General features: G+C 49.2%; 1 protein-coding gene across 8 annotated transcripts in view; it reads left to right on the forward strand.

Annotated features, from left to right (window-relative positions):
- Nucleotides 1-27,733, forward strand: part of huwe1 (HECT, UBA and WWE domain containing E3 ubiquitin protein ligase 1) — a 217,123-nt gene that overhangs the window by 120,894 nt on the left and 68,496 nt on the right. For 7 of the 8 annotated variants that reach the window (XM_060822431.1, XM_060822430.1, XM_060822435.1 and 4 more), the window contains 14 exons: nucleotides 1,091-1,190; nucleotides 2,444-2,620; nucleotides 4,576-4,762; nucleotides 6,888-7,240; nucleotides 8,247-8,442; nucleotides 9,475-9,642; nucleotides 10,504-10,649; nucleotides 12,612-12,678; nucleotides 14,256-14,470; nucleotides 17,223-17,434; nucleotides 17,529-17,711; nucleotides 19,761-19,933; nucleotides 21,241-21,380; nucleotides 26,712-26,787. In XM_060822431.1, coding sequence (XP_060678414.1) covers nucleotides 1,091-1,190; nucleotides 2,444-2,620; nucleotides 4,576-4,762; nucleotides 6,888-7,240; nucleotides 8,247-8,442; nucleotides 9,475-9,642; nucleotides 10,504-10,649; nucleotides 12,612-12,678; nucleotides 14,256-14,470; nucleotides 17,223-17,434; nucleotides 17,529-17,711; nucleotides 19,761-19,933; nucleotides 21,241-21,380; nucleotides 26,712-26,787 — 2,393 coding nt within the window. The remainder of the gene's footprint in view (nucleotides 1-1,090; nucleotides 1,191-2,443; nucleotides 2,621-4,575; nucleotides 4,763-6,887; nucleotides 7,241-8,246; nucleotides 8,443-9,474; nucleotides 9,643-10,503; nucleotides 10,650-12,611; nucleotides 12,679-14,255; nucleotides 14,471-17,222; nucleotides 17,435-17,528; nucleotides 17,712-19,760; nucleotides 19,934-21,240; nucleotides 21,381-26,711; nucleotides 26,788-27,733) is intronic. The other variant, XM_060822433.1, reaches the window with a different exon arrangement.

The following is a 27,733-nucleotide window of genomic DNA, read 5'->3' on the forward strand; positions in this document are numbered from 1 at the left end:
ATCCCTTAAAACCTCAATCCCCCTCTTACTGAGCAGGTTCCTGTACCTTCCAAGTACGACTATTTCCTACAAACAAACGGATTTTAACCTTAGAGAAACATGTGACATTACAACTTGAAACTCTAATCCCCTTCTAAGATGCTGCCTGCGCATACACATTCAGACACCAGACACACACAAAAAGTTGGTGTTGTGGGTGGAGGGAATAAAAGATGTTGTAAGCAGTTCAGTGGCCCAGTCCACAGGATTCCACACAAAGTCATCTTTGCTCCTCGGAGTTTCTGTTCTTAAATATCCAGAGAACAGGCACTGCTCCGTACTTCACAGGAGGCACTGAAGGCTGATACACCAACTGCAAAGTCTCGTAGTTGCTGCTTTAAGGCCTCTACTTAACAGCAGCTGGTGAGGGAACGTAAGCTGTCTTCCTTCTCTCATTAGCTGTTGGATTCACCCCGTGCAAAAGTTTCTGCCACTGTCATTGGCGCCCACTGTTAAGCTGCCCAGGGACCGCACTCCGTTGTTGTCAGGCTGAGACAGTCTTTGTTATCTGTGACTGGTCCCAAACCAATTGGCAACCGATTGCCAACCACATCTCAATTGTGCGTATCCCTCGTTTGGCAGCCTGTCTGCAGGCAGCCTCCCTCACTGTTCGAACAAAGTAGCAGCAGTAACACAGTCTGTGGTGTGTTTTAATGACCTTTTTAAAATGCAGCGCATCTTTCCTTTCCCATCTTTCATCCACTGTCAAAAATACACGGGATAATTAAAAAGATGTCCTTTCGCAGACTTACGCAGATCACTCGTGAAGGTGGTTACTCTTCCAAACTGTTTTCAAAAGGATTAATGAAAGTTTAAAGGTTATCTCTGCTCAAAGGGGCGGGATGCATCTTCGGTTCCTCTTTATCAGATCCGAATATTCGCTCGGCGAATATGACTGTCCGTGATGGACCAAGCTCGGTGTATTACTTCTGAGGCCCTGTTCTGTATGGTCACAGGGGTCCAGCATGTCGTGCTAATGTGCTTGCCTATTGTACATTAAATCTGAGCCCTAACGTGCCATTCCCATTTTATATTCCCCGCCTCTGCTCAGGTGGATTACTCCTGTCCTGCTGCTGATCGATTTCTACGAGAAAATGTCCGTGTCCTCCAAGAGGAGAGCGCAGATGAACAAGGTGACTTCTGAATTTTCAGTACGTGAGCTGGACTTTGATCAGATTTCGACTGCCTAAGCATTGCTATCCAGGTTAAAACAAAAAGGTCACGCCACATAGTTCGCTTTGCTTAGCTTCTGCTGCGTCTTTGACGGGGAAAGACCCACTGAACCGATGGAGCTCATCCACATCCTGAGCACTTCCATCCAACTCCAGCCTGTTCGATTCTCATTGCTCAGCTCCCTCTTGTACATGGTCGCAATGTAGCCAGCTCAACAGAGTCAGTGCGGGCACCCAGGGCAGGGCGATCAGTAGCCGAAGTCACCAGATTGCAACTGGTGGACTTTGGCAATACTAGGAGTGCAGTTCACAGAAGGGAACATGCCTCTCCTCCAGAACCAGGTCCAGCCTAATGCAATTGATGGCTGGTGTGTCTAATAAGCCAGCTAACTGCCACCTCCTTGGGGCCGTTTTAAATGTGTCGAGAAGCAGCACGGTGGCTCAGTGGTTAGCGTCGCTGCCTCTCAGCGTAAGGGAGAAAGTGAGGACTGCACATGCTGGAGATCAGAGCTGAAAATGTGTTGCTGGAAAAGCGCAGCAGGTCAGGCAGCATCCAAGGAGCAGGAGAGTCGACGTTTCGGGCATGAGCCCTTCTTCAGAAAAGTGAAAGGCTTGTGCCCGAAACGTCGATCCTCCTGCTCCTTGGATGCTGCCTGACCTGCTGCGCTTTTCCAGCAACACATTTTCAGCTCTCAGCATCAGGGACCTGGGTTCGATTCCAGCAACTGTCTGTGTAGAGTTTGCACATTCTCTGTGTCTGGATGGATTTCCCCTCTCAGTCCAAAGGTGGGCAGGTTAGGTGGATTGGCTGTGGGAATTTGCCCCTAGTGACCTGGGATGTGCAGGTTAAGTGGATTGGTCATGGGAAATGAGGGTAATAGATAAGATGAGGGAGTCTAGATAGGGTGTTCTTTGGCAGGTCAGTGTAAACTCGATGGGCTGAAAGGCCTACTTCCACACTGCAGAGATTCAATTATTATTTTTCTGGTGTCACCTCAGTCCCAAGGGGTGACGTCACAACTGCCCCCATTTACCCCCTTAACATCACTTGGTGGCTCATGTCCTTTGGGTCACTTATAACGTTAGCATCCTTTATTTTGTTGCTTGTGGGACCCCATTAGATGGGAACAAGGTCCAGGGTTGTGCGGGTTAGGTAATCTTTAATGATGGGTGGGGGCAGAAAAAAATCGCCTCAGTCTTGTGTTTACAACCTGTTATGTTTCTCCTGTAAGTATCTGCAACCGACTGGCAATAACTGGAGATGGTTTGATGATCGGTCCGGGCGGTGGTGCAGTTACAGCGCGAGCAACAACAGCACCATTGACGCGGCTTGGCGGGCGGGAGAGACAAGCGTGCGCTTCACAGCTGGCCGGAGGAGATACACTGTGCAGTTCAACACCATGGTGCAGGTAAGGAGGCACTGCTGCATCCACACCTGCTGCTGTTACCGCTAGCCACAGTGCTGCACTGAGCCTGATACCCAGGGAAGTGGCAGGTTTAGGCAGGGTGGCAGCGGAGAGAGATCAGCATTTGGGAGGGGGTCATGGCAGTGGGATCAGAATAAGGACGTACCCCGCATGGTACGTCTGCCTTTATTGGTCGGGGAATTGAGTATAAGAGTCAGGATGTCACATTGCAGCTTTATAAGACTTTGGTTGCGTTCAGCTGCACTTCTGAGTACTGCATTTAGTTCTGGTCACCGCGTTACAGGATGATGTGGAGGCTTTGGAGAGGCTGCAGAAGAGGATTTCCAGGATGCTACTTTGATTAGAGGGGGTGAGTTATAAGGAGAGGCTAGAAAAACTCACACGGGGGCTGAAGGAGGTCTACAAAATTGAGGTGCATAGATAGCGTTGATGATCAGAATCTTTTTCCCACAGTTGACATGTCTCATACTCGGAGATACACATTTAAGGTGATGGGGGAAATTTCAAAGGAGATGTGACGGGACAAGTTTTTAACTTTAGAGTGGTAGGAGTCTGGAACGCGCTTCCACGGGTGGTGGTGGAAGCAGATATGATAGGGGCATTTAAGGGACTTGTAAATATGCACATGAATACTCAAGGAATGGGCCGTGGGCAGGCAGAAGGGGTTGGTTTAATTTGGCATCCTGTTCGGCACGACATCAGTTGGGTGCGGTCTGTGTGGACTTCAGGAAGCTTTCTGACAAGGGCTCACAGAGCAGGCTGGTTGAGAAGCTGAGAACCGATGGCTGCAGCCATGGGAATTGTGTAAATTGGGCCCAAAATTGGTGTACGGGCAGGAGGTGGAGGTGCTGGCCGCAGGTGTTTCTGTGACTGGGAGTTAGGGGGGAGTCGTAGGAGATGGTTCTTTGCTCATCAGTGCTAGTCACTTGGACCACTCAGTGGCCAAGACTTTGCCATTCTCACTACTTCCTACTTAGAAGGAACAGAAGTAGGCCATTTGGCCCCTCAGTAAGGGTACTGGCAGAAAGCTGGAAAACAGTTAACGCGCTGGCCAAGTGGTATGATTGCTAGACTGAGTCCAGAGACCCAGGTATTGTTATGGGGAGCTGGGTTCAAATCATGCCACGCCAGACAGTGAATGTTGTATTCAAGAAAAATCTAGCATTGAGAGTCTAATGATGACCATGAGTTGATTGTCGGGGAAAAGGTCCATCTGATTCACTCATGTCCTTTAGGTAAGGAAACCGCTGTCCTTACCTGGTCTGGCCGACGTGTGAATCCAAGCCCCCAGTAATGTGGGTGCCTCTTAACTGCCGTCTGGGCAGATGGGATGAGCAATAACTGCTGGCCTTCCCAATGCCGGCCTCGTCCCATGAATGATTTATATTTTTTTAAAAAAGCAGATTGTTTAGGAATGTTAATGTCTGGTCGCAATCTGGTACTAATTCATTCCCAAGTATGTCCAGCGGAGTGGGAATGTAGGACTCGCTCCCTCGGGGTGGTTGAGGTGAATCATGTTGGCGCATTTGGGCAGGCAAGGGGGTTGCTGGGCATGAACACGAGGGTGAAGGCAATGGAAGAATATGGTGTCTGGTGGGAGAGGTGCACTCTGACGGGAAGAGGCGCACGTGGGGCACTGACAGCCCTGTGAACCAGTGGCAGGGTGAATAACCTGTTGGACATTGTGTGTGTATCGGTCTGCCCACCCCACCACTTCGTGGGCACGCCATCCCTTGACCACCTGCCATTGGTGGATTCATTTGCACCAAGCCCTTATGTAAACCTCAGACCCCTTAACAGCCCTCTGGGCAATTAGGGATGAGCAGCAAACACTGCCTGAGCCAGCAGCGTTCAAATCCCATGTTGCCGACCGCTGTAGATCTGCGCCCTTGGTCGTGTTGGCCACGTACCCAGACCCTTTTCTCTTTTGCTTTCAGGTGAATGAGGAGACAGGGAACCGGCGGCCGGTTATGTTGACCCTCCAACGCCTGCCCCGAAAGGAACCCAGCTGCAAGGGCAGCAACAGCAGCTCCCAGTTCGTGCAAGACCTGGAGAAGACCCTGGAGGAAGGGAAGGAGCCTGAGCCCGAGTCAGAGACCAAACCCAAGGAAGAGAAGGCCAATGGTATGGGCCTGAGTCAAACTCCTCCTGCTCTCCTCGTGGCACAGGTTTTCATTCTCTTCAGAGCTATCGGTGATAGTCATTAGGAATGTAATTAATTGGGGGGACCAGTGGATTGTAGGACTGTTAGCTCAAAGCATTGAAACGCTGACCAATCCTCCTCCCATTTCATAATCTGACCTGGGGTCTGGAAAGACTGCACACTTAATGAGTTTTGAGAAGATTTGTAGCTCAGGTTGAGGTTCTGGATGTAGGTTTGCTCGTTAACGAAACGTCAGAAAAGCAACCTTCCAGCTCAGTGAGCAAACCTAAATCCAGACTGCACACTGTCTGCATTTCAGGGTGGTTTAAATCGGGCTCCACAGCACTACTTAACTTTCATTTCTATTGGATCAAGATAGATACTCTGGTTTAGAATGGAACCTTGTCAGTATCACATGGATATTGATCTGGCTCTTTTTTTTTGTGTATATATTTATGGGACGTGGGTCTCGCTGGCCAGGCCGCTATTTACTGCCCATCCCTAATTCCGCCTTGTGAAAATGGTGGGTGAGCATTGCAGTCAGAGGCAGTGCAGAGAATCTTCAGTCAACCGATTCCTAGGATGAAGCCTTGTGTCTTGTGAGGAAAGGCCATGTGGGTTGGACCATCTGGAGTTGAGTTGTTTGAGAAGTGGCAGCGTTTGAGTGTGCACTGATCCAAGTTACCTGCTGCCTTTCCGACATTACAGCAGTGTCTACATTTCAGACCGAGGGTCACTTAGCTTCGTTGGCTGGCCAGCTGGTTTGTGGTGCACTGGGTTCAGTTCCCACACCAGTTAAGGTTATCATGAAGGAGTCTGCCTCACCAGAGGGAAATACACACATGGCCTGTACAGAAACTCTGTGTGTGTGTGTGTGTGTGAGAGAGACAGACAGACACACACACACACGAGCACACAGTGCTCAAACTAACAGAGATGCAGTCACATACAGATGGGCGCAGTCACATACAGCCTCACACACCAACTTTACAGGAGGCACGTGACCCATTGGTTGAACCACCACTAGTCGTCTTGTTAGGTTCTTTTTCCTGAGGTTCTTACAGACTCGATGCAACTGTAGCACACCAACTTCTGTGAACAAGCACCTGAATTTATTAAGTACAGTCCAAGCGGGGTGACCCCCTTCTCAGTCGTGCAGAGTCGGGTCAAAGTGAGGCCCCGAACAACGAAAGCACATCCCCTTTGTACAGGTCAGTTGCAATGCTAACAGATGCTCTGGCCACTCCCCCACAGTCACATGCCACTCGAGACAACTGGCTGTCACTCACCGTCACGTGTTACCCCAGGTCCGATGGCAGGGTGAGATCATCTTCGGAGATAACGCTAATGCCCGAATCCTGGGGAGTTGTTTTGCAAATGGTTTCCTGGCTCTGATTCCCCAAAGCCATACCTCTGGCCAGAAAGCGTTTCTGAATAGAAGCGATTGAATTATAATTTAACTTGACAATAGCAGGGGAGTATTAGCAAATGACTGTCTCGATGAAGTACAAATTACAGTGGATGGTCATCTGCATTGTTTCATCGCCACCCAAAGACAGTGCAATTAACCCTTTAATGTAATAAAATTAATGCCCAGAGAGGGTACAATTTAATCTTTTAGCGTTAGTCTCTATATCTCTTCACCCAGAGAGTGGTGGCTGTGTGGAATACTCTGCCCCAGAGGGCAGTGGAGGCCCAATCTCTGGATTCATTTAAGAAAGAGTTGGATAGAGCTCTCAAAGATAGTGGAATCAAGGGTTATGGAGATAAGGCAGGAACAGGATACTGATTAGGAATGATCAGCCATGATCATAATGAATGGTGGTGCAGGCTCGAAGGGCTGAATGGCCTACTCCTGCACCTATGGTCTATTGTCTTTCTCTTTTTCTCTCTGAGATCAGCTTTATGGTAAGACTATGACAACTTAACCATCAACCTTTTTACACTTGAGACTGCTTCGTCGTTGTAAACTAATAAGAGTGTGAAAGCTGCTAAATAAGTGCCCTATTCTTTTAATTTGATATTTCTTGGTGAGGAGCTGTTGAATCTGAGATGCCAGAGTCCGGACCCTCGTTAATTTTTGTGCGTTTCTTTTTACTGCCCAAGATGTGGAGCCTGCCCCTGAGACCACGGCAGAGAAGGAACCGAGGGAAGAAGTTAAAGCAGCTGACATCGTGATCCAGGGGCTCACTGAAGAGCAGATGACGGTGCTCATCCGGTCGTGCGTCAGCATGATCAGTGTGCCGGTGGACCCCGACACGCTGCACGCCACCCTGCGGCTGTGCCTGCGGCTGACCCGTGAGCACAAGTGTGCCCTGATGTTCGCGGAGCTCGGCAGCACCCGCATGATCCTGAACCTGACCCAGGGCTCCGGCTTCAACGGCTTCACGCCCCTGGTGACGCTGCTATTCCGGCACGTGATCGAGGATCCCTGTACGCTGAAGCACACCATGGAAAAGGTACATGGCCTGGGCCTGTTCTGGCAGGAGTGCCCCTCCAGTGCACACCCTGCTGCCCCCCTGAGATTTGGGTAGCAAGTAGAAACTACAGTCAACCACTATATTAAAAAAATCTGTGGTCCACCTACATCCTTATGGGGGAGTGAACCTGCTATCCCTGTACAAGATTGTGTTCATGAATCGGGAAGTTCCCACCCAATAATGTTGGTCCAGCTAGTACCACCCGTGTCCCATGGAACCCCTGTACAAGATTGTGTTCATAAACCAGGGACCGCCTGTAAATGCTGGTCCAGCAAGCACCACCCACATCTCATGGATTTAAAAAGGAACTCTACCTGGTGGTAACTGTTCCCAATTCTCCTGAGTTTGCGTCTCTGTCAATCTCAGTAAGCACGTGGCACAGTGGTTAGCACTGCTGCCTCACAGCGCCTGAGACCCGGGTTCAATTCCCGACTCAGGCGACAGACTGTGGAGTTTGCACGTTCTCCCCGTGTCTGCGTGGGTTTCCTCCGGGTGCTCCGGTTTCCTCCCACAGTCCAAAGATGTGCGGGTCAGGTGAATTGGCCATGCTAAATTGCCCATAGTGTTAGGTAAGGGGTAAATGTAGGGGTATGGGTGGGTTGCGCTTCGGCGGGTCGGTGTGGACTTGTTGGGCCGAAGGGCCTGTTTCCACACTGTAAGTCTAATCTAATCTAAGTGATGTGAGGGGTGAGCTCTCAGCATTCACATCTGTGGCTGCTGGGTCTTCTACTGCCATGGTAACTAGAAGGAGTTAGCCGTGAACAGGAACGTGTCAGAACATGATGCTTTTATATGTCTTGGCGAGCAGCTGGGGAAGGGATGGCTCTGTCCGCTGCTTTTCGGTGTAATACCGGCTTGCTTTCTGGCTTGGTATTGCTGTCTGGAATCTGGGTGGTCGCCATCCCCCACCCCCGGCTTTCAGATAACTTGGGGCTGAAAGCATGTGGATTTTTTCTTACCGTGGCCTCTTGCCTGCGTTTCCCAGGTGGTGCGTTCGGCTGCTACCAGCGGGGCAGGTAGCACCACCTCTGGTGTGGTGTCCGGGAGCCTGGGCTCCAGAGAGATCAACTACATCCTGCGAGTCCTGGGACCAGCTGCTTGCAGGAACCCGGATATATTCACTGAGGTGGCAAAGAACTGTATCAGGATAGCCTTGCCTGCACCGCGTGGCAATGGGACCGGTGAGTTTTATTTTTAATTCTGTAAAAGCAAAGTACCTTGGCCGCTGGTAATCTGAAACAAAACAAGGGCTGGAGAATCGCAGGAGCTCTGGCAGTACCTGTGTGGTGGGAGGGAGGGAGAGAGAGAGGGGCTGAATGTCCAATGTGGCTCCCGTTCAGAACAGGGTGTGGTCATCGTTGTCCATTGTTCACACCTAATTGACCTGTGGGGTGGTGAGGGGAGGGTGTGGCGGTGTGCGCGGTGATGTGATGCTCCCTCGTCTCCTGAACGGGGAGCGGACGTAGCAAGTGCTCACTCTGTCGATCCCATTGAAGTGAAGCAGCGTCAGGGAGAAGCTTCAGCAATGCTTACGCACAAGTGAGAGTCTGTTCAGGGGGAAATAAATCCTGAGACAGAGAGGGAGGCAGGGTGAGACAAAAGGAAACTTCAGAAAGCAGAGGCATTGAATCAGTTATACGAATGATCACTTATCCGCACTAATTACTGTCAGCCCATCTCAATCGGATAATCGAGGTTACTCTGTATTTTTTTTATTTTTTTAAATCATTCTCGGGGATGTGAATGTTGCTGGCTGGCCACCATTTATCGCCTTGCCCGCGCAAAGATGGTGATGAGCTGTCATCTTGACACGCTGCGATTGATTGATACAACCTCGTGACTTGCTAGGCCATTTTACAGGGCAGCTGTGAGTCAATCACGTTGCTGTGGGTCTGGAGTCACATGTAGGCCAGACCGGGTTAGGGGCAATAGAGTTCCTTGCTTGAAGGACATCATGAGCTAGATGACTTTTCCTGACAATTGAACATGCTTATCACTAGATTCCTAATTCCGGTTTCTAAAGTTGTTATCGAATTCAGATTCTGCCGCTGAGATTGGAACCCTGATCCCCAGAACTTGAGTTAAGTTTCTGGATTAATCGTCTAGCGATAATCTGCTGGGCCGTTGCCTTCCTCGTTATACTGTCAGATCACCAGTTTTTGTTTGCCTTTTGTCTTTGAAGTAAAAAGTGTTTCTGTTCTTTGTCCCTGCAGCCTCTGACGACGAGTTTGAGAACTTGCGCATTAAGGGTCCCAATGCTGTGCAGCTGGTCAAAACGACACCGGTGAAGCCATCCCCACTCCCGACCATCCCTGACACCATCAAGGATGTCATCTACGACATGCTGAACGCGCTGTCGGCTTACCACGCTCCTGATGAGGGTATGTCCCGTTCTGCCGTGGCTCAGGTGTTTTTTTCCACAGTGCGTGCAATTGCGCAAGACGTTCCCGGGAGCACGTCAAGAGCTGACCCAGCGAAGGCTTTGCCCCGCGCTCCTAAAACTGGAGGGAGCGAATGGACCTGCACCCTTTAATCAATCTGAAGCGACGTCGAGAGATTTCACAGCACTGAGCAGAAAAATTGGTTTAGAGGATGCGTTAGCTGTCATTTGTGATGCTGTGGCCCATTCTCAGCTGTGGATGCAGTGGTCTAAGTGTAGCCTCAGTTGCCACGTGGTACAGTCTAATCGTTCTGTATGAGCCTGTTGTCACTTGGGGCCAGACCGTTCAGGAGAGCTGCTCAGAAGCACTTCTACATGAAAGTGTTTGGGTCTCTGTGTTCCACAAACAGCTGGATCGGTTAAATATCTCCCCCCCCCTCGGTCTGATTTAACATGTTGTTAAGCAGAAATATTAAAGGATATGGGTCAAAGACAGGTATATGGTGTTAGGTCCCAGATCAGCCATGATCTGACTGAATGATGGATTGGGTCAAGCGGTAGTGTGGTCTACTCCTGTTCTTGTGTTCCTATAGGATTTTGGCAGCAATGATAACGGAATGCCTTTAGAGGCAGAGGGGGTGAAATATTCAGTAAACAGCTGCCCCCTCTCATGGATGTGGAAGGTTGCAGGTTTGGGAGCTACCAGCTAAGCCAGCCCTACTTTGGTCACCTCTTATGTTGAGATATGATGCAGCAGCTTCAGTGTGGTATTGAAGTAGTCGAGCCAGGTGAAGTTGAAACTGTGACTGATTTGGAATGACTGACCTGGTTTTTAATCTCTCCTCTTGTCCTGTGGCTGCAGCTGAGAAGGTGGAGGTGAAGCTGGTGAGTGTGAACCAGGAGCTGAGCCAGTTGCTGCAGGATGTAGGAGATGACATGTACCAGCAATACCGCTCACTGACCCGGCAGGGCAGCGATTTTGATTCGCAGCAGAGCTTCACCATCAACGTGAGTATCTGAAGGTTCAAGATCATCTGTCTGTGGGGGGACCTAAGGAGCATGGTGTACCAGGGAGGGTCCAGGTTTGTCGCTGTATAATATTGGGATACAGTACTGGTGAGGACAGGTCTATCCCTGTATAACATTGGGGTACAGTACTGGTGGGGACAGGTCTGTCACTGTATAACATTGGGGTACAGTACTGGTGGGGGACAGGTCTGTCACTGTATAACACTGGGCTACAGTACTGGTGGGGACAGATCTGTCCCTGTATAACACTGGGGTACAGTCTTGGTGGGGACAGGTCTGTCCCTGTATAACACTGGGGTAGTGTACTGGTGGGGACAGGTCTGTCACTGTATAACACTGGGGTACAGTACTGGTGGGGACAGGTCTGTCCCTGTATAACACTGGGGGTACAGTACTGGTGGGGACAGGCCTGTCCCTGTATAACACTGGGGTAACTGTACTGGTCGGGACAGGTCTGTCACTGTATAACACTGGGGTTCAGTACTGGTGGGGGACAGGTCTGTCACTGTATAACACTGGGGTACAGTACAGATAGGACTGGTCTATCCCTGTATAACACGGTTAGAGTACTGGTGGGAAGAGGTCTGTCCGGGTATAACACAGGTAGAGTACTTGTGATGGACAGGTCTGTCACTGTATAACACTGGGATACAGTACTGGTGGGGGACAGGTCTGTCCCTGTATAACACTGGGGTACAGTACTGGTGGGGGACAGGTCTGTCCCTGTATAACACTGGGGTCTGTCTCTGTATAACACTGGGGTACAGTACTGGTGGGGACAGGTCTGTCCCTGTATAACACTGGGGTACAGTACTGGTGGGGGACAGGTCTGTCCCTGTATAACACTGGGGTACAGCACTGGTGGGAACAGGCCTGTCCCTGTATAACACTGGGGTACAGTACTGGTGGGAACAGGCCTGTCCCTGTATAACACTGGGGTACAGTCTTGGTGGGGACAGGTCGGTCCCTGTATAACACTGGGGTAGCGTACTGGTGGGGACAGGTCTGTCACTGTATAACACTGGGGTACAGTACTGGTGGGAACAGGCCTGTCCCTGTATAACACTGGGGTACAGTCTTGGTGGGGACAGGTCTGTCCCTGTATAACACTGGGGTAGTGTACTGGTGGGGACAGGTCTGTCACTGTATAACACTGGGGTACAGTACTGGTGAGGACAGGTCTGTCCCTGTATAACACTGGGGGTACAGTACTGGTGGGGACAGGCCTGTCCCTGTATAACACTGGGGTAACTGTACTGGTCGGGACAGGTCTATCGCTGTGTAACACTGGGGTACTGTCATGACACTGCATAAACCCCTCTGCTAATTTAAACCAGACACACAGAATAGCTCACCTCCCCTCATCTGTTGAAATATAAGTGACAAAGAACTACTCAGATCCCACTATTTAAAGAAAAATTGACGATTTATTCTTTAACTCCAAAAAAAGAGAGCATTAAACAACAACTGTCTACACTAAGCCTCCTTTGTCTGATCAATTCATCTACCTCCCACTCTCCAACAATATACTGATCTGATAAAACCCCAAGATTAAGTTAATAAATGAATCAACTCAGCACCTGAACTGCATCTCAAATGTTACATCTTCAAATTATCCGGTAAACCGTGCCTGCCGTCAGTCACATGACAGGCTTGCTAGCTTTCACTCTGTCTTAAAGGTACAATACACGCTTACAGCTTCATAACAGGAACAGTACTGCCAGGGACAGTTCTATCATTCGCTGTAAGGTTTAACCAAAGGAGTATCTTGAAATATATTATTGCACATTGAATTGAAAACCTGGTTCCAAATGCAATCTTGTGTGGGGTTGGTTTTCCAGTGCAAAGGTTCACAGGGCCAGGTGTCTGTAATGCCAAATGTAAATGGTTTTGCTTCCTGAGTGATGTAATCTGTATTAACTCTGATGTTTTATCTTGCAGACCCAGGTCTTTGTCGCTGACGGTGCAGCAACTGATTCTAATCAGGCCGGGACGTCTCAAGGAGAGGGTAAGCCTCCTGCTATCTAATTGGCTGCTGTGTACCCTGCATTACAGCAGGGATTACAATGCAAAGGTAGTGGCTTTGGAGTGTTGATGTTGTCGAGGCTGTTGTTGCATACCAAGCCTTTCCACAATATTTCTCCCAGATTTCCTGTTCCAATTCAACCCCTTCCTTCCTATCAGGACCTGAACATTGTCTTCATTCACCTCCCTCGAAACTAAACAATCCAAACCTCCGAGGGAGGGAGCAGCAATTTCTTGGGCATGAGAGAGGGTGCTGATTGAGATGCTGCCATACTCCAAGGAAATATCTCGCTCGCTCGCTCTCTCTCGCTCTCTCTCGCTCGCTCGCTCTCTCTCGCTCTCTCTCGCTCGCTCTCTCTCGCTCGCTCTCTCTCGCTCGCTCTCTCTCGCTCGCTCGCTCTCGCACTCTCTCGCTCGCTCTCTCTCTCGCACTCTCGCTCGCTCTCTCTCTCGCACTCTCGCTCGCTCTCTCTCTCTCTCTCACGCTCTCTCGCTCGCTCTCTCTCTCGCGCACTCACACTCGCACATTTTGTTGAATGCAACATTGGCACATTGCTTGGACATGTTCTATATGTTCATACACCAGACATGTATTGCCTGCAAATAACAGGAATGTGTGCTGTTTTGTGCATTCTCCACTCTTCTTGCCATGTTCATATAAATTGGTGTTCCCTTTGGTGTTCTTGTGATTCTGTTCTGACAATTGAGAGGAAAGCTAAGGCAGCGCCTGCGTTTTTAATCCCAGCAATGACCATTCGAAACCTTTGAAATTTGCCGTTCTTGGCTCTGTTCTGATGAGGGCAAGAAAGCTTTGACAGCTGCAGAAGGCAGTGTTACAGTTCATTGCGAACTCAAACGTAGTAACTGTTTAGATTTAGCCAGCCCGTGGCCTGACCAGAGCACTTCATTTTGGGCATAAGCTCTGTACATGATTCTCTTGCTCCTCGGCTGCTACCTGACTGGCTGTGCTTTTCCAGCAGCACACTCTTCAACTTTGTACCCGTACACTGAACGCGCGATACTGCCTGACTCCTCCTCTTCTCCAAGGTGCCTCAGCTGTCATGTGAACCGATTCTCCCTCCCTTTGTGCTTTTGCCAGGAATGAAAAACGAACCTCTTCGTGCCTGCAAGCTACTGCCCAAATGTTCTTTTCACAGTCACCCCCACAGACTCGAAGCAAGCTTGTGTACACACGCTTGCACAAATACGCGCACCTTTGCGGCTTAACCTTTTCAACTAAGTTCTGTATTCAGGCAGTATCTGGGATTGCTACCATCAGTAACTCCTCCTCGTGTGCCTTGGGGTAACGTGTTTCTCTCTCCACCTCAAATCCTCTTGTTTTCTATGTCCTACGTTTGCTCCTGTCCGATAATCCCCCGTTTGACTCCAAGTCCTCCTCCTTCCTTGGCCTGACTGCACATAGGCGTCGGCAGAAAACACTGCCAAAGCTGTGCACGGGCGCAAGTAGTCGGGCTTCCTTCTGGGGGGCTGCAGGCTCAGGCCGCGGTTTGTCCCGTGACACCTGCATTCATCTGTCCTCCCCCCTGTCTCTGCGTTCAGGTTCCAGCCCAGAGGAGAGCCGGGATGGCAAGAAGGACAAGGACGGGGACAAAGCCTCAGAGGACGGGAAGCAGAAAGCCAAAACCAGCAAACCCCTCATGCCGACGTCCACGATCCTGAGGCTGCTGGCCGAGCTGGTGCGCTCGTACATTGGCATTGCCACCTTGATAGCTGGCTACAACTACACAGCTGGCCAGTCTGAGCTCATTAAAGAGGTGAGAAGAACAGTCCCTCACACCCCCACCCCCATCTCGTACCATAAAAGCTGTGAATATACCTGAAGCACCTCACAGCAGGTTTACCAGCCTCATACCTGCAATAGGCGGGCTGTCGTATGGCCACGCAAGCCAATAGGGACGGTAAAGGAGGCAGACGGGCACGCGTGCCTTTATTGGTCGGGGAATTGAGTACAAGAGTCAGGATGTCAAGTTGCAGCTTTATGAGACTTGTTTTAGGCTGTTGTTAAAGAGTATTGCGTTCATTTCTGGTTGCCCACGTTACAGGAAGAACATAGAGGCTCTGGGGAGAGTGCAGAAAAGGTTTACTAGGATGCCGCCTGGATTAGAGGGAAGGAGCTATAAGGCAAGGCAAGAAAGACTCGGGTTGACTTCTGTGGAGCAGTGGACACAACAGATAGACTTGTTAGAAGACTCCGCCGTTATGAGGTCCATAGATAGCATTGACGTCAGAATCCTTTTCCCAGACTTGAAATGTCTAACATTAGCGGGTATGCATTTAAGATGAGAGGGGGAAAGCTCAAAAGAGATGTGAGGGGCAAGTGTTCTTACACGGAGGGTTGTAGGAATCTGGAATGCACTGCCAGATGGTGGAGGCAAATACTCGAGGGGCATTTCAGGGGCTTTTAGGTAAGTACATACATATGCAAGGAATGGAGTGACATGGACCAAGGGCAGGTCTAAATTGGTGTCATATTCCGCACAACATGAAGGGCCTGTTCCTGTGCTGTACTGTCCTGTTCCACGTTCTGTGACAGGCTTGGCTTGTACCTGCTGAGGTTGAGACGAGTAAGGTGCCTTGAGTGAATCACAGCCAGATCCTGAGGAATGGTGGGTGGGTGTGGAAAGGATGTCCCCTCTTTTATGGGTCCAGGAGGCACCCATTTAAAACAGGTACGAGGAGGAATGATTTCTCCCAGGTGTCACTTCCTCAAAAGTGGTGTTTGAATAGTTTCACGCAGAGATAGCTAGATTGTTGCTGAGCACGGAGGGAGTGAAAGGTTATCGGTGGGAGAGACACGAGATTAGCCATGAACTTAGTGAATGGCAGAATGGGCTTAAGGGGCTGAGCGATCCACTGTCCCTAATCCATCTGTATGTGTGTATGCAAGGCAGGCTGCTGTATGCTCTGACTGCATGTTGAATTGAAAGCAATTTGTACTGTCTGTAAAATGTGATGGTATGCCTCCTGGGTAATTCATTGAGAGCTCTCATACTCGTCACCTCCAGATGTATGGGGAACGTGTCCCAGCCCCTGCCTTTTTGGTCTTTCCTGAACGATCACTGGTCGGAATGGAGCCTCCAGTCATTCCCAGTTTGTGGTGTTTGACCTTTCCATTGAGACTTGATCTCCGTGAGTGACCAGGAATTTACTTGATGGGCTGAATGGCCCACCTCCTGTGGCTGTTGAAGAAGACATTTAGCACACTTGTCTTCATCGCTCAGACCTTTCGGTTTAGGAGTTGGGGTATTATGTTGAGGTTTGCAAGACATTGGTGAGGCCTGTTCTGGAATACAGTGTCCAGTTCTGGTCACCTTGTTATAGGAACGATATTATTAAGCTGGAGAGGGTTCAGAAAAGAATTACCATCACGTTGCCGGGAATGAAGGGATTGAGTTATAAGGAGAAGTTGGATAGGCTGGGACTTTTTTCGCTGCCGCGTAGGAGGTTGAGGGGTGACGTTTATAGAGGTGTATAAAATCATGAATGGCAGGTGTCTTTTTCCCTAGAATGGAGAATCTGAAGTCTTGGGGGCATATTTTTAAGGTCAGAGGAGAAAGATTTAAAAAAGACAGACATGAGGGGCGATTTGTCAAGTGTGTGTGTGTGTGTGTGTGTGTGTCTGTGTGGAATGTACTTCCAGAGGCAGTGGTGGACATATGTCTTTTAAATGTTTTAACTGTACCTTTGAATGAGTGCCTGAACAGGAAAGGTTTGGAGGGATATGGGCCAGAAACAGACAGGTGGGACTAGTTTTGTTTGGGATTATGGTCATCATGGACTCGTTGGGCCGAAGGGCCTGTTTCCGTGCTGTATGACTCCGTGACTATGCTAGGATGTGGCCATCACTGTTGAGGCTGGCATTTGCCAGTCCCTAATCACCCCCTGAGAAGGCAATGAGGAGCCGTCACCTTGACCTGCTGCGTTCTGTCGAGTCTAGCTCTCACCTGCAGTGCTGGTTGGGATATGGGCAAAGTGGTGGCAAATGGGACTAGATGAATGTGGGATATCTGGTCAGCGTGGACGAGTTGGACCAAAGGGTCTGTTTTTGTGCAGTACATCTGAGTCAGGGTGATGTGTAACTTTGGCAGATGTCTGAGAGCCAGCGTATTCTGCCTTCGTTGTGGTTCTGTTCGCCGAGCTGGGAGTTTGTGTTGCAGACGTTTCGTCCCCTGTCTAGGTGACATCCTCAGTGCTTGGGAGCCTCCTGTGAAGCGCTTCTGTGATCTTTCCTCCGGCATTTATAGTGGTTTGTCTCTGCCGCTTCCGGTTGTCAAACCACTACAAATAGGGGAGGAAACATCACAGAGGTGCTTCACAGGAGGCTCCCCAGCACTGAGGATGTCACCTAGACAGGGGACAAAACGTCTGTAACACAAACTCTCAGCTCGGCGAACAGAACCACAACGATGAGCACCCGAGCTACAAATCTTCTCCCAAACTTTATTCTGTCTTCACCTCTGGTTGCTAATTCTCTCTCTCTCTCACCTGCTTCCCCTCTCGGTGCAGGATTGCAGCGTCCTGGCTTTTGTCCTGGATCACCTGTTACCCCAGACCCAGAACGTGGGAGACAAAGACACGCCAGCGCTGGCCCGGCTCTTCCTGGCTAGTCTGGCGGCAGCGACGCAGAGCACTGAGGCACAAGCTGCCTTGGTCAACGAGGTCAAAGCAGCCCTTAGCCGAGCGCTGGCTATGGCGGAGAGCACCGAGAAACACGCGAGGTAATGGCTCGTGGATTCAGTAGCTCTGTGCGCAGACGGTAGGGTCGCTGGGTCAACACTCTAATCTTGTTCCACTCATTGTCTTTGCCCACAGGCTGCAGGCCGTAATGTGCATCATCAGCACCATCATGGAGTCATGCCCGTCCACTTCCAGCTTCTACAGTAGCAATGCCGTCAAAACACAGCACAACGGCATGAACAACATCATCCGACTGTTCCTAAAGAAGGGGCTCGTGAATGACCTGGCCAGAGTGCCTCACAGTCTCGACTTGTCCAGGTAGCTGAGCTTTTTGTTTTCTGTGGTCGGGGTGACCCTGTCTTCTGATCGAGGGCCTTTGTGTTTTGTTGAAGATTTACGACCCTAATTGGTGCTCCCCGATACCAAATGGCTGCTGAAACCTTTCTGTGTGTTCTCAGCCTTTGAGTTAATGAGTCAGGAGGCTTTGTATCCCAGGCTCAGGAGGGAACTGCTGCAAAAGATTCACCTATTGTCCGTCTGGAACAGGGACAGCACGGGGCTTAGATACAGTGTAAAACCACCTCTACACTGTCCCCATCAAACACTCCCAGGGTCAGGGACAGCACGGGGCTTAGATATAGTGTAAACCTCCCTCTACACTGTCCCCATCAAACACGCCCAGGGGCAGGGACAGCACGGGGCTTAGATACAGTGTAAACCTCCCTCTACACTGTCCCCATCAAACACTCCCAGGGACAGGGACAGCACGGGGCTTAGATATAGTGTAAACCTCCCTCTACACTGTCCCCATCAAACACGCCCAGGGGCAGGGACAGCACGGGGCTTAGATACAGTGTAAACCTCCCTCTACACTGTCCCCATCAAACACTCCCAGGGACAGGGACAGCACGGGGCTTAGATACAGTGTAAAACCACCTCTACACTGTTGTGGTTCTGTTCGCCGAGCTGGGAGTTTGTGTTGCAGACGTTTCGTCCCCTGTCTAGGTGACATCCTCAGTGCTTGGGAGCCTCCTGTGAAGCGCTTCTGTGATCTTTCCTTCCCCCATTTGTAGTGGTTTGTCTCTGCCGCTTCCAGTTGTCAGTTCCAGCTGTCCGCTGCAGTGGCCGGTATATTGGGTCCAGGTCGATGTGTTTGTTGATAGAATTGACCTGGACCTAATATAATCAACAAACACATCGACCTGGACCCAATATACCGACCACTGCAGCGGACAGCTGGAACTGACAACCAGAAGCGGCAGATTCAAACCACTACAAATGGGGGAGGAAAGATCACAGAAGCGCTTCACAGGAGGCTCCCAAGCACTGAGGATGTCACCTAGACAGGGGACGAAACGTCTGCAACACAAATTTCCAGCTCGGCGAACAGAACCACAACAACGAGCACCCGAGCTACAAATCTTCTCCCAAACTTTGACCACCATTACACTGTCCTCCATTAAACACGCCCAGGACTGGGATAGCACGGGGCTTAGATACAGTTTAAAACCACCTCTACACTGTCCCCATTAAACACTCCCAAGGACAGAGACAGCACGGGGTTAGATACAGAGTAAAGCTCCCTCTACACTGTCCCCCAATAAACACGCCCAGGAGTGGGATAGCATGGGGCTTAGATACAGTTTAAAACCAGCTCCAAGCTGGCCTCATCAAACACTCCCAGGACAGGGACAGTACAGGGCTTAGATACAGAGTAAAGCTCCCTCTACACTGTCCCCCATTAAACACTTCCAGGACAGGGACAGTACAGGATTAGATACAAAGTAAATTTACTTCATCAGACAAGGTTTCAGGTGGGAACCTAGCTGGGGGAAGGAACAGTTTATTGAAGGGTCAATTCTTCACTTAGCAGTCTACTTAGTCACCAGATTCTGCTGTGGGCTTGCGTGAAGAAGTGAAGGGTTGTACCAGTCACAGGCTGAACAAATTTATTTTCTACTTGTTGAGGATTGGCATGTGACAAGTGTGATGGCTCTTAAAGTCATGGACAGATTGGATGGGACAAGCCAAGTTATTTTCATTTACAGGTGACTGTAACTTTGGGGTCTGCCTGTCAGGAATACAGTAGAAACCTCCTTCCCCCGGAGAGAGCTATCAGTGTGGAGCTGGCTGTCCGGTTGAGGTGAATGGTGCGTTTGGGTAAATGGAGAAGAAAGGAAGGATAGGAAGTTGATGGGATAGAGGTAGGGGCTGTGAACCAGGTATACATGGGAGTGTCAGCACCAGCACAGGCCATTCTTGGTTTTATACACTTTTTAGGGCTGCCTTTAAAAGTTGCAGAGGTCCTTTTGTGATCTGAGCAGCAGGTGGTGAGATTTCCAAATGTGGCTTTTTCTTTCTTCCAAGTCCCAACATGGCGAACACGGTGAACGCTGCACTGAAGCCTTTGGAGACGCTTTCTCGTATTGTCAACCAGCCAAGCAGCCTGTTCAGCAGCAAGAACGCCTCGAGCAAGAACAAATCGGAGCAGGATACGCACATCACCAGCGGTGACGCTAACGGCAACCAGCCAGATTCTGGTAAGTGCTGCTCTCGCGACGACAAATTGCATTTTCATTGGCCCTTCAACCTGGTAATATCCCCCCAGATGCTTCACAGAAGCACTAGCAAGCAAAATCAGGCATCAGGCCACGTGAAACATTAAGCCAGGTTTCCTAAAGGTGTGGGTCTATGAAGTTTTGAGGAGCATCTAAATGGGATTACAAATAGATTCAGAGGAGGATGCTGTTGCTCAAGTGCTGATGAAACTCATTAGATTAGATTCCCTACAGTGTGGAAACAGGCCCTTTGGGCAATAAGTCCACATCGACCCTCCGAAGAGCAACCCACCCCCCCCTACATTTAACCCTGACTAATGCACCTAACACTACGGTCAATTTAGCATGGCCAATTCACCTGACCTGCACATCTTTAGACTGTGGGAGGAAACCGGAGCACCCGGAGGAAACCATATGGGAACAATGTGCAAACTCCACACAGACAGTTGCTCGAGGCGGGAATTGAACCCAGGTCCCTGGCACTGTGAGGTAGCAGTGCTAACCACTGAGCCACCGTGCCGCCCTAATTATACACTTTCTCCATATTCGACCTGAAGTGAAACAATGTGTTGACCAATTTATTATAATCAGCCTATTATTATAAGAAAACCTATCAAATAAAGGTGTAGAATTGGTTAACATATGCAACTTGTACTACAATAATATAGTTGCTTGCCCCTCTAATTAATCCACTGGAGGCATTGTAGGGATTTCTCTCTGCAGAGATTCATTTCAAAATTAAAAAGTGCTTTTGGCCAATTCTTGAAAGCAAAGAATAAAGCCTAGAATGTCCTGAAGCCTTTTGAAAGGTGTTGTTATTCATAATACAGTGGTCACTGGGGTTTTGTCAGATGCTGCTTGCTCAGAGATTACAAAATTCTTAGTCACTCTCCCTGAACTCACTACAGCGGTGCCTCCGGAACAGGAGACGCGGGTTGAGCAGCTTGTTCTGTAGTGGGCTTTTCTGAACAGTAAAACCCAAACCTGCAGTCATTGTTCATCATGTAACACCTCTGCAATCCTGCAAACTCAGGTCCTTCGGAATGATGACGACCAAGAGAGGTGATGAAATTCCTGAGTTTCAGGGCCCAGGCTGCTGATTCTCTAACGTCAATGGCTGCAAACTCAGAAGGTCCTGGGCAGAGAATTCATTCTGTCCTGTGCGCTCGGTGTTAATAGGCGTGTCACCTTTGCCACACAGGAACAATTAGAGATGGGTAATAGAGCGCTCACTGGCACTGAGCTAATTTTTTTTAAAAATTAAAAATAACCTTTTGTGAATTGCACAGGAGAGACTGGAGAGACGGAGACGCAGGGAGACCAGGCCCCCACTGGTGTGGCAGATGCTGATATCATGGATGGAGAGACTGAAGCAGACACGGTGGTGATCACTGGGCAGACAGAAGTCCTAAATGCCCAAGAGATGCAGGTAGCCACCACCTTCCGACCTCTCTCAGGTGTACAAGGTTATTTCTCGACTGATGTCATCAAAAAACAGGGAGGTTAAATTGAACTGGTCCAGAGCCTTGGTTAGACCATGTGCACAGTTTAGGTCTCCACCTCACAGAGAGGGTCTAAAACCCACTGGAGACTGTGCGAAAGCATACACAAAGATCATGTGAAATAGGAGCAGGAAAAACTCCATGGCTCCTGGGGCTGTGCTGCTTGATTAAAGTCATGTGCCATCTATTTGTGATCTCAACTCCACTTTCTTGTCTGTCCCCATCTGCATAATGTCGATTGACAAAAGAGAAAAGCTGAAAGGTCTTAAAATTGATAAATCTCCTGGCCCTGATGGGATACATCCTAGAGTTCTGAGAGAGGTGGCTGAGGAAATAGCGGAGGCATTGGTTGAGATGTTTCAAAAGTCACTGGAGTCAGGGAAAGACCCGGATAATTGGAAGATCGCTGTTGTAACCCCCCCCCTTGTTCAAGAAAGGATCAAGGCGAAAGATGGAAAATTATAGGCCAATTAGCCTAACCTCGGTTGTTGGTAAAATTCTAGAATCCATCATTAAGGATGAGGTTTATAAATTCTTGGAAGAGTAGAGTCTGATTAGAACAAGTCAACATGGATTTAGTAAGGGGAGGTCGTGTCTGACAAACCTGTTGGAATTCTTTGAAGAGGTGACAAGTAGGTTAGACCAGGGAAACCCAGTGGATGTGGTCTATCTAGACTTCCAAAAGGCCTTTGACAAGGGAGGCTGCTGAGCAAGGTGAGGGCCCATGGTGTTCAAAGTGAGCTACTGGGATGGATTGAGGATTGGCTGTCTGACAAACATTGGGATAAAAGGTTCTTTTTCGGAATGGCAGCCGGTGACAAGTGGTGACCCGCAGGGTTCAGTGTTGGGGTCGCAGCTGTTCACATTATATATTAATGATCTGGATGAAGGGACTGGGGACATTCTAGCGAAGTTTGCCGATGATAAATGGGCAGGCAGGTAGTACTGAAAAAGTGAGGAGGCTACAGAAGGATCTAGACAGTTTGGGAGAGTGGTCCAGGAAATGGCTGATGGAATTCAACGTGAGCAAATGTGAGGTCTTGCACTTTGGAAAAAAGAATAAAAGCGTACACTACTTTCTAAACGGTGAGAAAATTCGTAGAGCCAAAATACAAAGGGATCTGGGAGTGCTAGTTGAGGATTCTCTAAAGGTAAACATGCAGGTTGAGTCTGTGATTAAGAAAGCGAACGCGACGTTGTCACTTATCTCGGGAGGGTTGGAATATAAAAGCACCGTTGTGTTACTGAGACTTTATAAAGCTCTGGTTAGGCCCCATTTGGAGTACTGTGTCCAGTTTTGGTCCCCACATCTCAGGAAGGACATACTGGCACAGGAGCGTGTCCAGCGGAGATTCGCATGAATGATCCCTGGAATGGTAGGTCTAACATACGAGGAACGGCTGAGGATCCTGGGATCGTATTTAGTGGAGTTTAGAAGATTAAGGGGAGATTTAATAGAAACGTACAAGATAATACATGGCTTGGAAAGGGAGGACGCTAGGAAATTGTTTCTGTTAGGCGAGGAGACTAGGACCCGTGGACACAGCCTTAGAATTAGAGGGGGTCAATTCAGCACAGAAATGCGGAGACATTTCTTCAGCCAGAGAGTGGTGGGCCTGTGGAATTCATTGCCGCAGAGTGCAGTGGAGGCCGGGACGCTAAATGTCTTCAAGGCAGAGATTGATAAATTCTTGATGTCACAAGGAATTAAGGGCTACAGGGAGAATGCGGGTAAGTGGAGTTGAAATGCACATCAGCCATGATTGAATGGCGGAGTGGACTCGATGGACCGAATGGCCTTCCTTCCACTCCTATGTCTTATGGTCTTATTGAAATCTCGAATATCTTGAACACGGCATTGAGTATATATTCGATGTCCTGGTCCCCCACTGGCCTCTGAGGGAATGAGAATTTCAGACTGACTACCCTCTGAGAGTCAAAGTCTTCCAGTACAGAAAAGGACCCTTCGGTCCGATTCGTCCATGCAGACTAAGTTTTCCAACTCGACCCACTTGCCTGTGTTTGTCTCATCTCTCTCTAAACCATGCGCCTATCCAAATGTCTTCCAAGTGTTTGACCTATCTGCATCTACCACTTCACCTGGCAGTTCATTCCTCCATGTGAACCAACCTCTGTGTGACAAGCTTGTCCTTCCGTCCTTTTTAAATCTTTCTCCTCTCACCTTAAAAATATGCCTTCTAGCTTTGAACTTCCCATGGGGAAGACCTTTTGCTATTCACCTTAGCCATGCCCGTTATGATTTTAGAGACCCTGTACGGTCACCACTCAACCTCCTATGCTCCAGTGTAAAACGTCCCAGCCTATCTCGATAGCTCAAACCTTCCATTCCCAGCAACATCCTGGTAAGTCTTTTCTGAAACCTCTCCAATTTAATAATAACCTTGTATAACAGGGGAACCAGAGGTGTACACAGTATTCCAGGAGAGGCCTAACCAACGTCCTGTACAAGTGCAGCATACTGTCCCAGCTCCTATACTCATTGGTCTGAGTAATGAAGGTTAGCGCACCAAATGCTGCCTTAGCAACTGTCTACCGGTGATGCTAATTTCAAAGCATTATGTACAAGCTCAAAGGGAGACTCCTGGCAGCACCCACCCTGTCGAGCCCCCTTTCCTGTTCTTGGGTATCTCAGAAAGACCATCCACCTCTCAACTCCAATAAGTAAAGACCTGACCTGATCAACCTTTCCTCATCAGGCAATTGATCTTCTCTGCCTCCAATGCAAATCTGCCCCTCCGTTAAGGAGAGCAAAACGGTAGTATGACTGTGAGGCTGTAACCAGGCTGGGAAGAGGCCGGTGATCCAGTCCTTTAAGGTTATGATGGTGTTGGATCGAATGTGTTAAGGGAGGATGTTTCCACTTGCGGGCAAGTTGAAGTGTATAGGTAAAAAGTGAGGTCTGCAGATGCTGGAGATCACAGCTGAAAATGTTTTGCTGGTTAAAGCACAGCAGGTCAGGCAGCATCCAAGGAGCAGGAAATTCGACGTTTCAGGCATAAGCCCTTCATCAGGAATGCTTTAACCAGCAGCACGTTTTCAGAAGTGTATAGGTAATCGGTGTAAGTATCCATTGGATAATTGAACAGGAGTATCATTACCCAGAGTGGTGAGACTGAGAAAGTCACTATGTCAAGGAAAAGCAGAGCTCAGGAATAGAGAATTCGACGTTTCGAGCATAAGCCCTTCATCAGGAATAAGAGAGAGAGAGCCAAGCAGGCTGAGATAAAAGGTAGGGAGGAGGGACTAGGGGGAGGGGCGATGGAGGTGGGATAGGTGGAAGGAGGTCATCTCCAGCATCTGCAGACCTCATTTTTTACTCAAGGAAAAGCAGAATCATTTGAGGACATTGAAGAATAATTTATTGAAGGTAGCAGGTTATTAATATAGTACAATTCAACACTGCATAGGAACAGGCCCTTTGGCCCTCCAAACCTGCACCAATTCCTATTCCTTATTTAGACTCATTACTTATTGACCATGCATGGTTTCTATCCCTCTGTTTGACACCCAGAGGTGTGCCTAAAAAACTGCTAACGTGTCTGCTACCACCACCTCCGCTGGCAGTGCATTCCAGGCACCCACCACCCTCTGTGAAAAATTCTCCCCTGAGCTTGCCACCTCTCCCCCCCCTCCTCCCACCCAGCCCTCTTGTCATTGCCCTTTCCATGGTGGGGAAAAAAGCCTCTGACTGACTGACTATCCTCCCCCATAATTTTGTAGACCAGGTCATAGGGGCATGGAGTACAAGAGGAAGGAGATTATGCTGAACACTGGTGAGGCCTCAGCTGGAGCATTATGTACAATTCTGGGCTCCCAACATAAAGAGAAATCAGAAGTACTTTGGAGAAGAGCACAGAAGAGGTTGAAAGCTCTAATTCTGAGGAGACCGTAAAGCGTAGGAGCTGAAAGACACCATTTAGCTCATTGAGTCTGACCCTTAATTCAGTGAGGTCGTGGCTGATCATGGCTTGATAGCCCTTTGCAATAAAGAATCCCACACATGGACTTCACCTGAGAGAGAATACCTCCTTATCTCTGTCTTTTAATGTGTGACTCCTCCTTATTCTGAGATGATACCCTGCGGTCCTGCACACTCCCACAAGGGGGGATTCGATCTCCCCACAAATACCCTGTCAGACCCTTTGTTTCAATAAGCTCATCTCCTCTAAACTCCGAAAACTAGGCCCAATCAACTCCACCCCTCCTCCTCATAAGGCACACCCTCCATGCCTGCGATCAGCCCATAGCATGAGCTTTCCCTGGACTGCCTCCAATGCAGGTCTATCTTTCCTGAGACAAGGGGCCCAAATCGGCCAGGCCAGTCAAGTCAAAACTTCAGTCATGAGGGTTGATTGGTGAGGAAAAGTCTTTGACGGAAGTTCTCAAAACCATAAGGGGCCTGGGCCAAATGGATCTGGAGCAGGATCCGTTCCTGCCCATAAAAGGATTCAGAATGAGAGCCCGCGCGGATTGAAAATCATTCGCTAAAGAAGCAAATGTGATGAAAGGAGAAGCCTTTTCACACAGCGTTTAGTTTCTGCAAGCGTGAGTATAGATAGTTTTGACGGAAGGCTTACTTTTCCTCGGATGGGCCATGTCAAGACTTGGGGGCACGTTTTAAGATGAGAGGACAGAGATTGAAAAAAACAACAAGAGGGGTGAAATTTTTTACGCAGGGTCGCTCGTATGTGGAATGAACTTCCAGTGGAAGTGGTGGATGTGGGTCCAGTTACAACATTTCAAAGTCATTTGGATAAGTCCACAGATCGGGAAGGTTTGGAGGGATATGGCCAGGCGCAGGCAGGTGGGACTAGTTTAGTTTGGAATTATGTTTGGCATGGACTGTTTGCATGCTGTTTATTCCAAGAGGCAGTGCAGACCCAATGTGCTGACTGGCCTCCCTCTGCAACAAAATTGTAAGAAAAATGCATGAGGGTGAAATCAACAGAAGGATATTGTGGTAAGGTGGAGGGAAGAGGCTGGGATAAGCGATCACTAGTCTGCAGCCGTCATGCTGAATGGTGTATTTCTGGGCTGAAGGTTCAAATTGGCTCTAACTATGTACGGATCATGGCGAAACGCTATCTTTCTTGTAAGACTAACATACGAGCCTCCTGCCTCCAAACAGCTTCCCCCGAGTCTACGAAATATCCTGGGTGCAGCGCTTTGGAGGGCGGCGTGCATTTTACTGGGCCGTGCTATTCCTTGCTGAGGTGCCTTGTCATTTGTGTTTTCAGGTTGAGAACGAGCTTGAGGATCTTATTGACGAGTTGCTGGAAAGAGATGTGGAGACTGTGAGCAGCACGATCATCGGTAAGATGGGCACAGACCCCAGTTCGGAGCATGCTCGGGCACACTGTGTTTTAGTTTCCCCCGCGACCCTGGCTGCAGTACATGGGCCGTCCAGTTTCCAGAGGCTGCCTGTGTTCCCTCCCACCTGATGTGGGCGTTAAAATATACGAGCAACTCCCCGAGCCATTGATTGGACAACTCTTCAGGTCTGGTCAGAAAGCCTTAAAAAGCTTTTCCTGAAATCAAAGTATTCAGAGCATCCCTGAAGCAACGTGCAAGGAAAAGAAAAAGTTAATGCACCAAATGTGTTTCCTGTTGGGAAAGAGTATTGATGTCCTGCTCCTGGTGAGGAGCTTGCTGCAGTCCTAGTCTTCTGGATAAATCCGCCCAAAGACTCTGTTAGTGTTTTCAAGAGTCTTCAGTCGATCAGCAGGTGAAATCAATAACTCAAATTGAATCATTGATTACGAGGGTGGAATGGCCAATAAATGGCTGCCTTTCGTTTCCCACTCCCGTACCCTGGAGAAACAGCCACAGCAGACCAGTCAGCCTCTGGAGTGAGAGAAGCATCACAGACTCTGATAAAGGGACATTGAGGGAGTGGTATTCTCTCTCTCACAGTCCGGACCCACCTCGAGTTGCAGCCATTTAACTTCCTCCCCTTTTGAGTTTTGAGCAGGGAACAACAAGTGACATTGTACAGGGTTGGGGAGGTGGCCCCTAGCAGAGGCTGAAGGGCAGCGCGGGGTAGCAGTGGAAGCAGAGAGGGTTGGCCGCTGGTCAGGCCCCTTCGCTTGGCAGAAGAGCGTTTGGGTGAAGAAAGAGAGAGAAGTTGTGAGGAGGGTCCTCGGAGAACTCCTGCCTCTGACTTGCCGGAGAGCAGCACGGGGGGTGTGGGGAAACCTTGGGAGGTCCCAAACTGGAGCTGTGCTTGAGAGGGGAAAGGAAGGGAACATCTGGGATTTTT

The sequence above is a fragment of the Hemiscyllium ocellatum genome, unplaced genomic scaffold, assembly GCF_020745735.1.
Source record: "Hemiscyllium ocellatum isolate sHemOce1 unplaced genomic scaffold, sHemOce1.pat.X.cur. R, whole genome shotgun sequence".
Taxonomy (NCBI): Eukaryota; Metazoa; Chordata; class Chondrichthyes; order Orectolobiformes; family Hemiscylliidae; genus Hemiscyllium; species Hemiscyllium ocellatum.